The sequence below is a fragment of the Passer domesticus genome, chromosome 4 (genome assembly GCF_036417665.1).
Source record: "Passer domesticus isolate bPasDom1 chromosome 4, bPasDom1.hap1, whole genome shotgun sequence".
Lineage (NCBI taxonomy): Eukaryota > Metazoa > Chordata > Aves > Passeriformes > Passeridae > Passer > Passer domesticus.
The window spans coordinates 80,087,591-80,104,268 of NC_087477.1; the positions used below are offsets into that span (position 1 = coordinate 80,087,591).

Sequence of the window (16,678 nt, forward strand, 5' to 3'; positions counted from 1 at the left end):
CCAAGGTTGTGAAGTGCCAACCTCACAAGTGAATAAATTGAATTATCTTTATGATTGTTCTGAGGTGTTGCATTTAAACAAATAATTTCATCCCACATGACACGTCTCATATCTATTGAGAGTTAAATCTGTCTCAGATTTAAACTCTGGTTTTGACCCACTGATCATGTTTGGTGTATTTTGCCTATTAAAAAATGAGAAAATTCACAAAAATTAAGAACAAAAGACAGAACTAGTGACTCTGTAATCAACTGTGATTCAGGAGATACACGTGCATTAAAGGAGACAAGCCAGATTGAGGATTCCAAGGTTAAATGAGTTTATTGAGTTAGTGGTTACAATGGTATGTCAGATACCTGTAATCCAAGCTACACCTACATATTTGCCTCTAAATTCTCACACTGTCAGTTTCCGTGTCTCTAAACATTCCACCACCAGGTCTTCTATTACTAATATAATAATAATAATAATAATAATCAGAATAATAATCATAATATAAAAGGCAATGCCAATCACCATATTGTGCTTCATACTCCACCATAAGGAATTCAATTGGCAAAAGTAAACCTCTGGTCATATTAATGGGATTAATTGAAATGTGAGCAGTCATAACACTACTAGAATATAAAGAACAAAATCTGGTTCAAAAGAAGCATTTTTAAGATGAATTAGTTTGAATCTGTTTTAAAAATTCACATACTATAATGAAGATGACTTAAAAGTTATATCATTTAATTATTGGGCCACACATTGAAGCATATTGGCTAGTACATTTTTGCACTGCAACAGAAGCAATACAAGCTTTATGGTCTACCATTACAATTCCTTTTTTTTTATTTTATTTTTCACTTAATATACCTGCCAACCTAATGTTTCTTGCATGCATAAAAATTTCAGGGTTTAGACTTGAATTTATCATTTATTCCACACGTATAGCCCCGTGACGCAAATTCTTTGGCCAATTTAATGCTATAGTTTAGTTTAAAAAGGAAGCTTGGAATTATGTCCACTTAATATCAGAAGGCAATGCCCTGAACTTTGGGCACTGCAGAGAGTTATTTACTGGAATAGAGTCTCAGGTCGCATGCAAATTGTCACTTTGTCCCCCCCATCCCATGCCAGACGCACACAAGTCGGCAGGTACGCATACAAAAAAGAATAAAAAACCCTCCTGGTAAAGCTCAGTGGTTTAGAATGAATCCATAGCTTTAAATTCACTTAAGGCCTGTACAGGGGAAATATGTTTCTTCTGGGACCCTCTCCTCACTCTTGTCTGATATTCTTCTGGTTTTTCTCTCTTTACTAGAGGTTTCTTCTCGGGGGCCTTCATCTTCCAAGATACAACTGGAGAGTTCACTGCAGCAGTGCCATAGACCTTCTGGTATTTAGTAGAAGCCACATATGATGCTTTCACTGTAAGGACCACAGCGTTCATCAGGTTTTTAGCTGCCTGGATGAGAGAAGTGGCACTGTCCAGCTACAAAGAGAAAACAAAATGAAATATAGCAAGGTTACTACAAAACAATATACAGCAAGGTCATTCCGTGGCTGGATCACTGGGCCATTTCCTGACTGGAGCCTGGATCCTCCCAGATTTCATTAAAGATGGAACAAATCCTCTTCCTCAGAGTACCCTGGAGTATCCATGCAGTGGCAACATCATGCACTGAACAGTAAAGGTAAGACAGTGGTACCTCACATTAATTTTTTTTTTATAAGTTAAAGGAAAAGCTTGTGTTGTCTGAGCATTGTTTTTTTGTTTGTTTGTGGGGTTTTTTGGTTGTTGATTCTTTTTCTACAATTTAAGAAGTTTTCTGTTTTCTCACAAAAAACCCTTTTACTTCTCACTTAAACCTTTAAAAATTTGCTGTTACACGTCAGCTGCAAAACAGGTCAACAGGCATTTTTCCCAAGTGTTCCAGTTTGTTCTAATTATTCCTGTTAGCCCAGGATAACACCCCCAGTGATGTCTACAGGAACAGTGTGAGGCCAGCACTGAGCTTGTTAAAGAATCCCATCTGAAAAGATGAAAGGAGCTTCTGAAACCCCTACAGAAATGAAAAGATGAGACAGTTAACTGCAGGTTTTGGCAGCTCCTGTAATGTGTGAGTTACTCCTGGTCTCAAGGAATGTTACTTTGTGGTTTCCAGGCTTTTTGTACCTTTGTGCTTCTCCCATGCATGAACCTGCCTGAGGTTCCTGGGTGTCCTCAGGATGTAAGAGCCCTCAAGGACTTGCTGAGCTTCAAAACACTGGGACTTCCAGTCAGCAAGCTTCCATCATACTGAAGTGAAGTTCATAATCCTGGCCAAAATTTTCAAAAGGATTTTAACATATAATGGGGACTTCCAAGGCAATGCCTCAATGTCCCACGATGTGAATCAGGTACTTGCCAGATCCAAGTGGATATTCTGAAAGTAATAAATCCTAAAAACATGCTCCTGAGGACTATAGCAAGGCAGGTTACTACTTATGATGTTCAATTATCCCTTTCCTAAAATACTCCAGAGTGAGATACACATTTTCTGTGATAAAGCCTTTCAGATATACCATGGAAGCTGCTTCAATTACTTATGTCTTTCCCAGACTGTAGAAATGATATGGGATGCAGTATTATTTTACCTCTTTGATTCCACCCCACATGCTCAGTAAGTTTTTAGCTATTTTGAATTAGTACAAATGGCCTGTGTCACTCCAAACCCTTCCTGCTCCCTATTTTGGGAGCACATGGCTGTGTAATATAAATGCTAAGCCAGGTAAGCAGGACAAACAGTCATGAGGCCATAACAAAAGCCACACCATACTTCACCTCAAGCATTCTGCATCATTAACAGAAGAGTTCAGGACAAATCTCCTTCTGAAGGGTCAGTGACTGATGTGAACAAAAACAGACATAACAGAAAGCCTGTATTTGAAACCACATTAATATATACTTACCTGGAGTGTTTTATTTCCTCTGCTCTGGCCTTAAACTCATTATGGTTCATCAAATACATAAACAGCTACATACAGTGAGGTGAAAACCAAAAAAAAAAAAGCATTTTAATGACATTCACATACGTGGTGCCATTCCCTGAAATGCACACTTAATTGCCTGCCCCTAGTAAATATTTTTCCTTGGGACTAATTTGTATTTCTGTTAGTAAAAGAAACGAAGTTAAAAGATGGAAAATTACATTACATGGCAGAAACATGACTGCTCAATACGGAGTAATGAAATATAATCCAGTCTAGTGTTATTCTATAACCACACTGCTGCATGATTTATAAGGCAATCTGTATGTTTGTTGGCAAATAACAGATCACACTCTATTAAATTAGGATATTCTAATTTACTGCAGAGATCTACAATCAAGCATTATTCATTGTTAAATGATTCTTTTTGAAACACTGGTGGATTGATATTGAATATAAAGTGATACCATCAAGTAGTGTTTACTTCACAATCAGTGTGGATAAACTGACTGGATTGAGCCTCTATTGCACATTCCTGAATGAATTCTGGTTGCAGAAGGTTTCCAACAGCTCCACATTTTCCACCACAAAAAGCTGTTTCACATATATTAAGAAACAGAATAATTAAATGAAGCATTTTAAAATGAGGGGGTACCAAAATTAGATGTTTAAACCCATACACAGAGTTTGATCTACACCTCTCAACACAGCAATCAGCAATTTTATGGATTGTAGTCATGCAGAATCTTGGACCTCACAATCAGATGCAGGCTGCAATGACACCTTTTAGGAAACCATGTTTTAAAAAATGTTTTGATGCTGTTAGAGTAGATAGGAGCTCCCAGTTTTCACCATTAATAATCACATTTTGAGATGCAGATACTCAGTCTTTAACCCTAATATCCACTTATCTTGTAAAACAGTTCCAAGTCTTGGAACCAGAAAAGAGACATAAAACCCCACCACAGGCTGTAAATGTTCTCCAAAATCTGCTGGTGGTCATTCCATGCATCCAATTTGGCCACCTAAGCACTTCCCATGATTTTCTTACAGCCTCCAGCTCCTTGCTTGTATTATGGCTCAGCAAAGAAGATATAAACTGAATGAACATCATCCCAATTAACATTTAGATCTTCCCACACCACTGTGTTGCTCCAGCTTTAAGCTGTGCTTTGCCACACTGGCACAAAGCTGGAATGAGGCAGCAGTGAATCAAGCCCCATGTGTGTTAATTCCTTACAAAATCTGGGCACAGAAACCTGTGCACTTTTCCAAACATTATGTTAATAATAAAAAAATCATAAGAAGGAAAATTAACATCTCAAATAAAAGCACTGCTAGGAAAATTACTTCACAGTACAGAAGGCAACCTTTACTCCCTGCAATACCCGCAGAATTATAGATATAATGATGGATTTTGGTCCTAACAGCCAAAAGAGCCTTTGGCTTGCTGCTCAAAGTAATGGTGTTCTGCTGCTTGGACTTCTTTTAAAATATGTTTTCCTGCTTTTAGGAAAAAAAAAAAAGCTCTCTCAACCATAAAAGACAAACTTGGGTGACTGTCCCACAAAATTCAGTGAATGCTGAGGAAAATTCAAAATTAAGAATAACTGCACTGCACCTGGTCACTTAGAATAATTAAGGCTGGAAAAGACCTGCCAAGATTCCAGGGGTTTTTTCCCCCCTAGAGAAGATCCCTCAGGTTTTGAGGAGTTTTTGAGCTGCTTATCAGCTGTCCTGCAATTTTCCTGAACGATTTGCAGAATTTTCCAGAATCTTGAGATAATCAAGATTTCTTGTTCCTTTTACACATAATCTAAGTAAAATAATCAACAACTGCAATAACAAAATAGCTGAAGAAATGGGATGGAATAAAGCTGGAAATTTTTGTCCTTAACAGTACAGCAATGAAAAGAGATGTTTTTCCTGCATTGTCACACTGCTGTAATGGGGAAGAATTATAATTTGTTTTAGAAAGGATAAAATCTAACTTCCAGAGATGTCTTCATATTAATAATAAAAAATATCCATAAATATTAAGGGAAATTGAGGGGGAAAAAAAAAATCAATCTGTATTGCCAGTGAGTAAGGATACAGAATGAGTAGTTTTAAAAGAGGTGGTTGCTTAAGAATGTTCTATATTCTTACTGCTGACTTTAATAAACCTTGAAAATGGGTGAAGATACCTAAAGAATTGTAGATAGTTTCTAGTGTCTAAATATTTGAACAATGAAAATAAAATAACCTGTGAAATTACAGGCCAGCTCAGCTGACAGCACTCCCAAATTAAATGATGCAATGTCTGTGGCAGACTCCATAAATAGAGGAAAGAAATGCAGTTAGTGGTAAACAAAGGGTTGTGTGGGTTAAAATACTTTCCAAGTAACCTACATCATATTTTGGTATGATTAAACTTTGAATTGCTTAAAATAATACTGTGGGTATAATTGGATCTTTGAAAGGTCTTTTGCTTAGTAATACATGACAGTTTGATTAAAAACTCAGTTGACACAAAACTAACAAGACACATACACAGAAGGATTCCAGATTCTCCAGCAGCTGCTTCCAGTAGTACATATATACACAAAAAAAAAAAAAAAAATCAGTGCTCAGCAGTGAATTTCACAGTGGGGTCTTGGAGGAACCATTTGGAGTTTTCACAATATTAATATTTCTTCTAATAGCTTGGAAAGAAAGTCACTTATTTGATGAAATTTGCAGATAACAATTGGGAAAGTGTCAAGTCATGCAGAGGGCAAATGATTGATATCTAATTAGCTGTTAAAAGCCACAAATGTAGATTCAATTCTGGCCAGATCTACAGCAGATGATACCTAATTATACAATAAGGAACTTTATTCTCTGCAGGATCCCAGGCAATCACTCCTTGAGTGTACAAAAAGGAGGAGACTGATTAAATACGTTCAATTATCATATTCAGTTTATTGTCTATCCACAGTCATGGGATACTGAGTCTTCTTCTCAATGCAAGAACAATACTGAGGAACTGGGAAAGAACTTAGAAAAACTTAGTAACAAAAACCATATTTTATGGGAAAGACTCAGCCAGCTCTGTTTTTCCCCACTTTCAAATGAATGACTAAAAAATCAGCAAGTATATGGTAACAAAGCTGATCATGTTTCAAGTTCCACATGTGAGACAAAGATAAAACAAAACTTAAAGGCCGAGAGGCGAAGCAGGTCATTTTAGTTATTAATTACCTCAAGTTATTTATTTAGCAGCTATATTAATTAATCACAAGACCTCATGAAAGATTGATTCTATTTCTTGAAATTGTGAAATCAATATTGGATGGTTTTGCTTAATATGTATTAACTAGTGGACATTTTTAGTGCACATCAATTCAGGGAGCCTGGGCAGCAGTTATGCAGGAAGGCAGCTTAGCTGATAACAACAGCCCCTGCTGACCTTGACAGGTAGAAAACCAAAAAATTAGTAAGAGGAGCTATTGATAAATAGAGTTTGGTCTGGTTTACTTTGTACAGATTGGGAGGAGAAATATAATTTATTCTACATGACCTGTAGCTCCTCAAATACTCTTGGCTAAGATTTGATTTGTACATCTTTAGCAGGTGACTTAGGCACTGCCAAGCCTTAAGGATTTCTGTGAATTCTGGGAGAATTCCTTGCTTCTCCTCCTCTCCAAAGGAAGATCACACTTTCCTGGACAAGGTACAGTTGCTCTTATCCCACCCCAAAGGTCAATCAACAGTCTCCAGAGAAAATAAGGCTACAGTTATGCAATTATGAACCTGGATGGTAAATCAGGAATATGGATTTCTCAGATTGTATTCTTATGCAAGAGAACATTTTCCTCTCAACTGCGCTAAATAGTAAATCCATACCTACAAGAGGTATGCCAGAAAAAGATCTTATTTATAAAATCACATCTTAGGTTTCTGTGGCACATTTCATGCATAAAACATGGCCCTGTTAGAGAGACCCAATGCAAGAATGGCTTGTTTGCTATTCAGATCCTCCCTTCCCTTTGGAAGGAGACATCTGCTCTTTATCAGCACTGCTGAGGGTCTGTTTGAGTCAGTCACTTCAAAATCTCACAGGGCTCTTGCTAACTACAGTCCATTTGGAGAAAACTATCCTAAATACTTGAAAATCTCTCTCTCTCTCAAAAGAAGTCTTTATCTGGAATGTAATGTGGTCACAATAATGTTAAAAATGGATCTGTAGCTACACAGAGAAAATTGTATTGCACTTGTCCTTTCCTAGCTATTTGTTTTTACATTTGACTGCAATTAACTTACTCCTTTACACATGATGAATATTTAATTCATTCTGGGGATAGTTGTGTTTTATAGGTGCCCAATTCACTGAATAACCACCCTCATCTGCATTTTTTCAATTACAGGTAAGAAACCCAGGGGATTCCCAAGCCCATTTGGTTGAATTAAACAAAGGCTGCCACATCCAAGGACATCAGAAAGCACAAAAATACAGCAATAACTGTGGATATCTTCTGTCTTCTGTGGACTGTAGTCATTTTAAAACACATTACCAACTGCTGTATGCTAATTTGCAAAAGCAGAAGCAAATAAAAATACTCCCAGAACTGACATTCCCGGTAAAAAGTCAACAGGCATAAGAGAAGTCCATTTCTACCTTTGCTTTACTTACTCCAAGTAAATATTTTAGTATTTTAGAAGCAAAAGGACAAATGACAAAATTATATCCTAATTCATTTGCTTTGAGAAGAACCCTTAATGGGAAAGCTCATATTTTAACAACTGAAATGGTGAAATGACAAAAAGACAATTGGAAACACCTGAAAGTTAACTAATTACCTAATTACCTAATTATTTTTCTGGAAAATAATTACTGCTAGTGTCTCTCCAGCCTGCAGGTTCCAAAGATGGAAAATACTTTTTAAAATTTTTGATAGATATAATTTTTTTCTATTCAACAAATGCATTTACAGTGAATAAATTATTTCTCCAATAAATAATTGCTATGAAAAACCCCCAACAATAATTCATCTAGTTACCAAATATAACATAGGTTATTTCCACAGTATTTAACATTTAATTAATATCTTGTTGCATTCATTTCAGAATTTAATGAGGGAAATTATTTTGACCCATAACAAAAAAATCCCTCAGAAACAATTAATTTTACTTTTTCTACTCATTATCAGCCATTTCAGAGGAGAAAAAAGATGCCAACCCAGTACAACTCTTACCACTCACCAGAACCTCTGTAAGGACAAGCAATCCTATACAGCACTGAATTTTTTAAATTAATTTAAAATTTATTTGCTTTAGCAATCTTTTTTTATGCTACAGCACAGTCTCAGAACTTTCAGAGTCTGCTGCTGAATTAAGTATTAAATTAAGAATTAAAGTATTTCACAATAATCTTCATGCCAAAATATCTGGAAAAACTCTACAGGACAAAGAAGAAATCCTCAGTGAATAAAGCTAAAGGAGTTTTGTAGATGGGGACAGGAAAATTTGGTTGTTTATACCACATGTTTTCTTTGCTAAGGTTGAATGTAGAAAAGAAACACTTTCTACATCAACCCACAACTGAGAAAAAAGGGAACGTGTCTTCTGCCATGATGACTTGTAATATTTTTCTTCCAAATCCTCCTCATTCTGTACAGAAGGAAGGTCTGGAGGATGATGCCAAGGGTGGAATGTCCTGGACAAAGAGCAGCATTGTCTAACGGCCATCACAATTCCAACGCTACCTGAAGCAAACTTGGCATAACCACACTTACAACTTCAAAACCATTCTGCCCCATGGAATTTGCTCTGAGTTTTTGGATGATTAACAGGAAACAGAATTTTGTATGTCTGATTTAAACCTAATATTCAACAAGATAAAACATCTGCAGCAAGATGAAGTCCAAACTGTATCTGATGGGAGAGGCAAACTCCAACTACAACTAAAACTTTTTTATGTTGCCAGAAGGATTCATGAAGAAAATTAGAGTAGGAAGTGTGTCAAAACTCAGTATCAAGTCAAATAAAAAAGCAATTTTTACTAATTTACACAGGGATTCACATGCCTGAAATCTATCCAAGACACAACACGGTCTGAACCTGAGGTCACAGAAAAGCAAGGGCAGGTCTCTGTCAAAAACATCAGTACACATTTCCATTATCATATCCAACTGCAGCTAAATCTGAAAAAAAAGAGGAAATAAATGATCTCTAACTAATCTGTGCTACTAATCTCCCTGCTCCCAGCTGGAGTTCTGACTTATAATTTGAAGATAGAGACACATTTTAAAAGCCAAAAATAGTCTAATGGTCTTTCAGTCTGAGTTTTAGGAGCAAATCTTTTTGTTCTTTATCTAGAGAACAGGTACAATAAAAAGAAGAGAAAAAACCAAATCATGTCTTTCTAACACTCTTACCTGAAATGAGTCCAAATCATGTCTGGTTGGCTGGAAATTGTACTCAGTGACGAAATGCAGGAGACTTTGGATACCAAAAAAATCAATAAAGCACAGAAACACTCTATGCTTTACAAGGGTAAATGTGTTATCTCCTGCTATTCCTCCTGATTTTGTCTCAAAGAAAACAAAATGAAAAGCAGCACAAAGCAGGACTTAAGACTACAATGCTGAAAAATGTGCTATTTCCCAAAATTCTTTTTTAATTTGTACCAGTGTCAGAGTGGTATCTGTATGTGATTTATCTCCACGTCTTCAGCTGTGAGGATCTGCCAGTTTTTGAGGCAAATCTGCTCCTTCAGCTCCTTTCCTATCTCTAAAGTCATGCTTGCCAGGCCAGCACAGGGACACTTTGAAGATAAGTGCTCCACAGGCACAACTGGTTTTCTCAGGAAAAGGCTCGGAAACAATGCATCAAACAAATCAGAATAAATAAAACAAAATAAAATCTTGTTGTAGAATGAGGGATGATACCAGGACAACTATTCCTTGCTTGTTAAAGTTTTCCTGCTGTTGTTCATGTGTATTTTAAGTCTTGTAGAAGCAGATAAAGCTTTGACCATTCAAGATATTGATCATTTTTGAGGTGCTAAAAAGATTTTACTCCCTTGGAGCTGAGGGTCCTTCCAGTGTTGATCAACTCAATCAATGAAAACATTCCTTTCTCTGATTCCCTGAGCACTCTCCAGGACTTTACAACAGTGTGCAATGAAATAAAAAAGGAAAAAAAATCCCAAAAAACTCCACCGTAGTCTTCAAGTGGAAGCTCTATTTCAGTCAGACAGAGATGGCTTAATCATATAGAACAAAAGAATTTTAATGGAAATTCTGCAATTTTATTCCAAATAAATTATTCATTAGTAACTGTTCTATTTATTTGGCCAACTCAATCAATGGTTAAACAACATTCAGTAAGTAACGAGAGCTCCCTATTAGAAGGATTTTTTTTCCCTGGTCAATTACTGAACAAACAATTTGTAAATGCATCTGTTCATTACATTTTTAACTTTAGCTAACACTAAATGTCATTAAAAACCATTAAAACAGGTAGTAATTACCTGTTCTTACTTAGTGCAAGCCAATGAAACCAGAACAAAACAAAAAACATTTGTAAAGGCTGTTGCAATTCACAGGGAAAGAACAAGTAAGGATGACAGCAAATTGAGAATAAATTGGAATGAATAAAATCTCGCTCTGAATTCTAAGGACTCATTTTTATTACTCATGTTTTATTATGCAAATATTCTTTAAGGATGAAAAGAACCTTTTGAGGCCATCTAGTGCAATGTCCTGTTGAAAATTTGAATTAGATTAGGTTGTTCTGGATTTTGCTGAAATTCGGGTATGTCTAAGGATGGAAAATTTCACATCTCTGGGCTAGAGAACTCCACCCTGCACTTGAATTTCACTACCATTTAGTTGAAACATTTTTACCTTATATTTAATTGGTATTTCCCACGTGAAAACTTTGTTTTTACTGCTTTTCCCATGTCCTTATGTCAATGCAACTCTGCCAGGTCTGGGTCTGGTTCTTCCAGACCCTCCTCAGAGGAAGCTGTAAACAACATTTTCTCTGAGCCTTCTTTGTACACATACAAATGTATCTATGACCTGCGAAGATGATGTTGGCAATCTCATTTTCACTGCTAAAAGGCCAAGTGTCCTATCCAAATTGGAAAAAAACCCCTGAAAAACTGTAGAAAAGGAGTAAAAAATTATAATATTTTGGCAAATTTTTAATAGCTCACTGAAATTGTTTAAGTCCAGTACAAGTCCCATCAGAAAATACTTGTGTTAGGGATTACAAATTTTCCTGGAGTCTCTTTTCCTTTGCAGTTCAGTACTTTAGGTAGCATTTTCCCTGAGTAACAAATGCAGTAGTACTGATATCCTCAATAACATCCAAATACTTTGCACCTCAGGATAACCATCCCTCCACAAAACAAATTAATTCAATCACATCTCCAAATCTTACCACTAATCCAGAATTTATGTAAAGGAGATAAAGGTATAGACTTCAAAAGTGTGGTGAAAAAAAGGCATTTGCAGAAGCTCTTTTCTTATACAGTTCTTATTTAAATAGTGTACATTAGTCATGAATAGACACAGACTTGACTGATGCACTTAGCTGGCATCAGAAAAAGTCAAACTTTTAATTATTATTTAAATATTTAATTTTTATTTAATTTTTATTTAATAAACTTATTAAAAAATTAATATTTAAATATTAGACATGGCTGGTGTTACTTGAACCCCCAGAATTTTTTCAGATGCCTCATTGAGCAATTTCTCTAGGAATGAAAGCAGGAAAATCAGGGCTGTTCCTAAAATCCATTGATTTGGCGTGTTTGGTGACCAAGTCAAAGTGTTCAGAGTTTTTGTTTCTGCAAGTCTTATCCTGCACTCAACCTACCTAATTCCAGGTTCTGGACCAAAAGATTCCAGATTCCTTTTCTGCTTGCTGAAGAAGACCATAGAGCACTCGAAATCTTTCATGGGTTCTTTCTCTACAGAGATGGGCCAGAGCACTTCACCTTTAAAACTCAGTTTAGAGATGCTAAATTGCATTAGAATCCTAAAAATACTACAGTGAATCTAGGCAGGTGCTCAACATCTGCAAAGAAAAATTAACTGTCCTTGGATTTGACCTAGTGGTCCAAGAATTCAAGCAACTTAATGAATGTTTTTGTGACTGTTTTCCTTAATTCTCCTTTGGTCCCCAAAAGGGTCAAATGGGCAAAACACACAAACTACAAGACATACAAATCTCTCCAACCTCCAGAACCTAAAGAGATCAGAGCATCAAGACAGAAAATTTACATAGATAAATGCTCCTTAATAAGCAATTTAAAAATTTCTGTTCAGGAAAAAAAATTAGGCATCAGCTCAATTCACAGAAAGTTGAATTTACTTCCATACCAATATTAACCCTCAAAAGAAGCCCAAGGCTAAACTTTCTAACTCTGTACAGTTTAATTCAACTGCTTATGCTTGTGTATTTTTTAAGGTGTTACCAATCTAAGCATTTATCAGTGTCTACCTGAAATAAGAATCTCTACCCTCTGGAAATGGCTCTTGAGTTCCACATTAAGGAAGGCTGGAGTGAACATCCCAGATGCAGATGTTTACACTTGGCTAGATGAGTCACTATTCACACAGCAATAGAGATGAGAGCAAAAACCTCTTCATAATTCAATTAAAATCTTTCTGAATAATAAAATAATCAGTTTCCATTACACCAGAGACCTACTCTCATCTTTTTGCACAGCTTGAGTGGGGCAGCCTCCCACTGTTACTGTAGGATTGCTTTCTAATTCTATCTTTTTCAAACCATACTTAACTTGGGTGAAGTCTTTCTCCAGTTGTTTTTTTTTTGGGGGGGGTGGGGGGGAGGATGCCAGTATTTGTGGTTCATTTTGATTTTTTGGGTGTTGTTTTATTGGTTTTGGTTGGTTGGTTTTGGTTTTATTTTAATTTGGCCATCCAGAGTGGAAACTGGAATATCAAATGGAAGGCAGAGAAACACTGGTATTGAACATTAACAGAGTATTTCAGTACCATACTGTTTTAAAAATACTAAACTAAAAATTTTAAGTTTTGTTTCTTTACATTATAAATAGGAAAAAAATTTATAAAAAAGAAGTATTCTAAAAAATTATTTCAATTCTTACTGCTTTTTCTTTTAGTTACTATTAATAACATTTTTCTTTATACCATTTTTACATTTTAAATGTACTTTATGTTTCTCCTAATCCTATCTCACAACAAGAAATAAATACATAAGTGATTAACCAACAACAAAACCCACCACACTCATCAATACATTAATTAAGAAATCTCCAATTTAAAAAAATCTTAAATTACCAAACCAAAACCACCACAGTCATGAAGAAGCATTTAGTGTTTGAAACCCATTGTGATTCTATAGATCCTTTCTGCCTTGAGCATGGCTCAGCATTATTTGTAGAAAGGAAATAATGACAATATTTATTTCTGCTTTCAGTTTTACCAGGGAACACCATGTGTTTGCTCTGAGACACTCAGATGGGACTGATAAAAATCCAAAGGATTATGATTAAAGAGAATCATATTCAATGTCTTTGAGTGCAACTGTCCCAGGACCAGAAAGTCCAGAGTGCTAAGGCAGTCCAAGTTCAAGTGTAAATGTGTGTAAATTTGTGTTGTAAATTCAAACAAGCTGAGGTCGAGGTTTAAAAGGACTGCAAGTGAAACCAACGTGAAGAGTCCTCTAGAATGCTGTGCACTGTCATTGTGACTTCTGCTTAAACAAGATTAAATCCACACAGTTTGTGTTGAGGCAATGGTGTTAAACCAGCCCAAAACTGCAGTAAGAGAGGGCAGGGGGAGAAGCATCTCTTTGCCAGCTGACATGGTTTGGGAACAGATGGAGCATTTCACAGCTCTCCCTCACTTCTCACAGAGAAAAAGAAGGTAAGAACCAACCCACAAAGTTTTAATTCAACTTGTAAGATAAACCAGCCTGGCAAACAGAGAAAAATTGGGAATTTCACATAGCTGCTTTAGTCATACTGGAAAAAATGCTTGATCCCTGTAGATGATCTTACATTATTAAACTATTGCTCACCCTTTGCCATTATGACTGAGGAATAAATCATCTAAATGTTGATCTCCTTAAATATATAGGTGTAAATAGACTAGTTAATATATTTGGTTTGTTTTGAGATGATTATACACAACGTGCTTGCATGTATACATTTTTTAAGAATACTGCATCAAAAATTTACTTTCAGTTTGTTAATAATTTATGAAGATTTAACTCATTTGAATTAGCATGTATTGGAAGAAATTTCTCAGATATTTGCTTTAAAAGTTTTCATATTAAACATTAAATCAGCTGAAATCTAGGCCTTATAACATTTTAATTTAATGTAATGTACATGTAAATAATATTAAACAAACTTCATAATTTAGTGAACACACATTTAAGCCAAAGCTGTAAATGTAGGAATATGTGCACTTTAGACATTTTATTATTTTTTTTTTAATCATAGCTGCCAGTAAAATAATTTAACAGAGGAATTAGCTCAGTAAATGTAACATTATTTTATTTATTCTCCCAATGTTAAGCTATTCAGCCAAACTCACAGCCTGGGGTTACCTGGACAAAAATCTGTTATTAGAATTGGCACAGACACATTTCAGGTTAATTATTGCAACAGTTCATGTAATTTGGAGTAACTTTCCCTCTACAAACTCCCCACTATACAGAAGTCAGCCAACTGCTAATTTGCTCATCTTACCAGACAACTTTAGAATGCAAATTTTTCTGGATTCAAAGTAATCCACTGACATCTCTGTTCCATGATATCCCCTCAGTGCTGATCACTGTCTCTAATTCACCATCCTTCCTGGATGACACCACTTCTGATTCTCTTTTCCCAATACTTACACCAGTCTTAAAAAGAGTTTCTCTATGCCACCAAAATGCTTTTGTGTCATTGTAGTGAGATTAGGGCACTGTACAGTTGCTCTTTGTCTTTTATCAATTCTGTGCAAAAACTGAAGTCTCCTGCATTATGCAAGAATAATTATGTGAGAAGGCAATTTGATAAACTCATCAGCAAAGGATGTGCTTGGGATCTAAATTAAATTTTACCTCCAAGCATTTGCCTCTGAAAAGAACAAACTTCAAATCATCTTTAAGAGCAGCAATTCCCATGAAGTTTTCCCAGTGAAACATTAGAGATTGACTAACCTGTTTTTTCTTTTCCTTTCCTGAAAAGATTAAAGTTTGCTGGGGAAGCTAAATTTGCCAGGCAAGTTCGTGGCTTTGCAAAGGAAGATTTGAAGATTTCATTTTTTGGTTTACTAAAGGAACAAACAGTAGTAATAAAACACCTTGTGCACATTATTCAAAGCTAGAAAAGCCTGTCAGGGAGACATTTTTATAATCTTTGTCATTATTTTTCTCTTTGACACGGAGGGAAAAAAACCCTTAGTGAAAGTTTTGGTAGATAGCTTTGTAAACAAGACTCTCACCTTCCCTGAACTCCATTTAGATGCCCTGTGCTTGGATACAAAGAGCATCCCTGAGTCATCAGGGAGGAATATCTATCCATCACTATGGACAATTCCCAGCAATGCCACTGACCAGAAGATGGAATGGTCTGCACCCTCACCCAATTGCTCACAGCCACCCAGTCACCTGAAAATAGAAGCACTTCATCAATCAGCCTATGAACCCCCTCTGCTGAAAAGGCCGGGACTGCACTCTCTTCCTGTGATTTATCCAGGACATGGTGCTGCCTTTTAGTGCCTCCCACTGGGATATGACCAGAGCCCACACGAAGCTGGTAAAGAGCTTTAAATGAACAAGAACAGCAAGATTTGCTGTATCCCTAGGGCCCAAAATCTTCATATGATCCTTCTTCTGCCCTTTAGTATGAGAGCTCTGACATCTTGACAGCTTTAATAGGTACCCAGGAGGCAGAACAAGAAAGGAAGATCTTCTTAGTCCATCTTGTCTTTTTTAATATGCTGAGGGATATTAAAACAGTGAAGCAGTAATACTTGGGGCTAAGGGAAATAGGTAACAAGACAATGCTTTAAAGTAAAATTGTAACATTTAGGTAGTGAGACAAAAAACACACCAAGACATTCAGTCAGCAGCATCCCTGTCCATCTCAAGTTCTTATCAAAGAGAAAATAATCAAATGCTTTGATTTATAATTTCAAAGGCTAAGTCTGAGTTACATCTCTTCTGGGTTTTCTGCTTAATGTTATGTCTTCCACAATTTACCTTTGAGTTTTTTTTCATCTATGAAAAAGGTCTTATAAAATGGCTTATTGTCATTACGCAGCTTCATAAATATTCTGGAAAAGGTGAATAAAAACAGTAATAGAGAATATATAAAAAAAGAAATCCTGTCCCATATAAACAGCCATTACCCACAGTTAATAATGATAAATATATAAATAACACCATCTATCTTTAATCATAAAGAGCTTCAGGAAAATTATGGCCCAGCACTGTAATTAAATACTGTAATTAAATTAATGGAAGTTCAGCAACTGAGTTCAAGGGGACCAGAGCCTGCCTTTACACAGGACAAGATAAATATTGATGGATCAGTTTAACCATCAGCCAATGGACCACAATGGCTTTGCAGGTGAATTTAACTCTGGGATTTCTGGACAGGGAGGAAACTCCTCTCCACAGGTGACTGAGACAACACATGCAATTAACTCTGTGAGTACTATGGTTAATTAAAACAAAAAAAAAAAAAAAAGGAAAGAGAAACTAT

The 16,678-nt window shown here is 36.0% G+C and overlaps 1 protein-coding gene across 15 annotated transcripts in view; it reads right to left on the minus strand.

Moving 5' to 3' along the window:
* Positions 1 to 295: 295 nt before the first annotated feature.
* CTNNA2 (catenin alpha 2) overlaps positions 296 to 16,678 on the minus strand; it is a 462,204-nt gene continuing 445,821 nt past the window's right edge. For 10 of the 15 annotated variants that reach the window (XM_064419032.1, XM_064419026.1, XM_064419024.1 and 7 more), the window contains one exon: positions 296 to 1,477. In XM_064419032.1, the coding sequence (XP_064275102.1) occupies positions 1,190 to 1,477 (288 nt within the window). In that variant the 3' untranslated portion in view covers positions 296 to 1,189. Of the gene's footprint in view, positions 1,478 to 2,937; positions 3,003 to 15,224; positions 15,243 to 15,546; positions 15,580 to 15,869; positions 15,912 to 16,678 lie in introns of those variants that run through there. The other 5 variants (XM_064419031.1, XM_064419025.1, XM_064419030.1 and 2 more) reach the window with 4 other exon arrangements.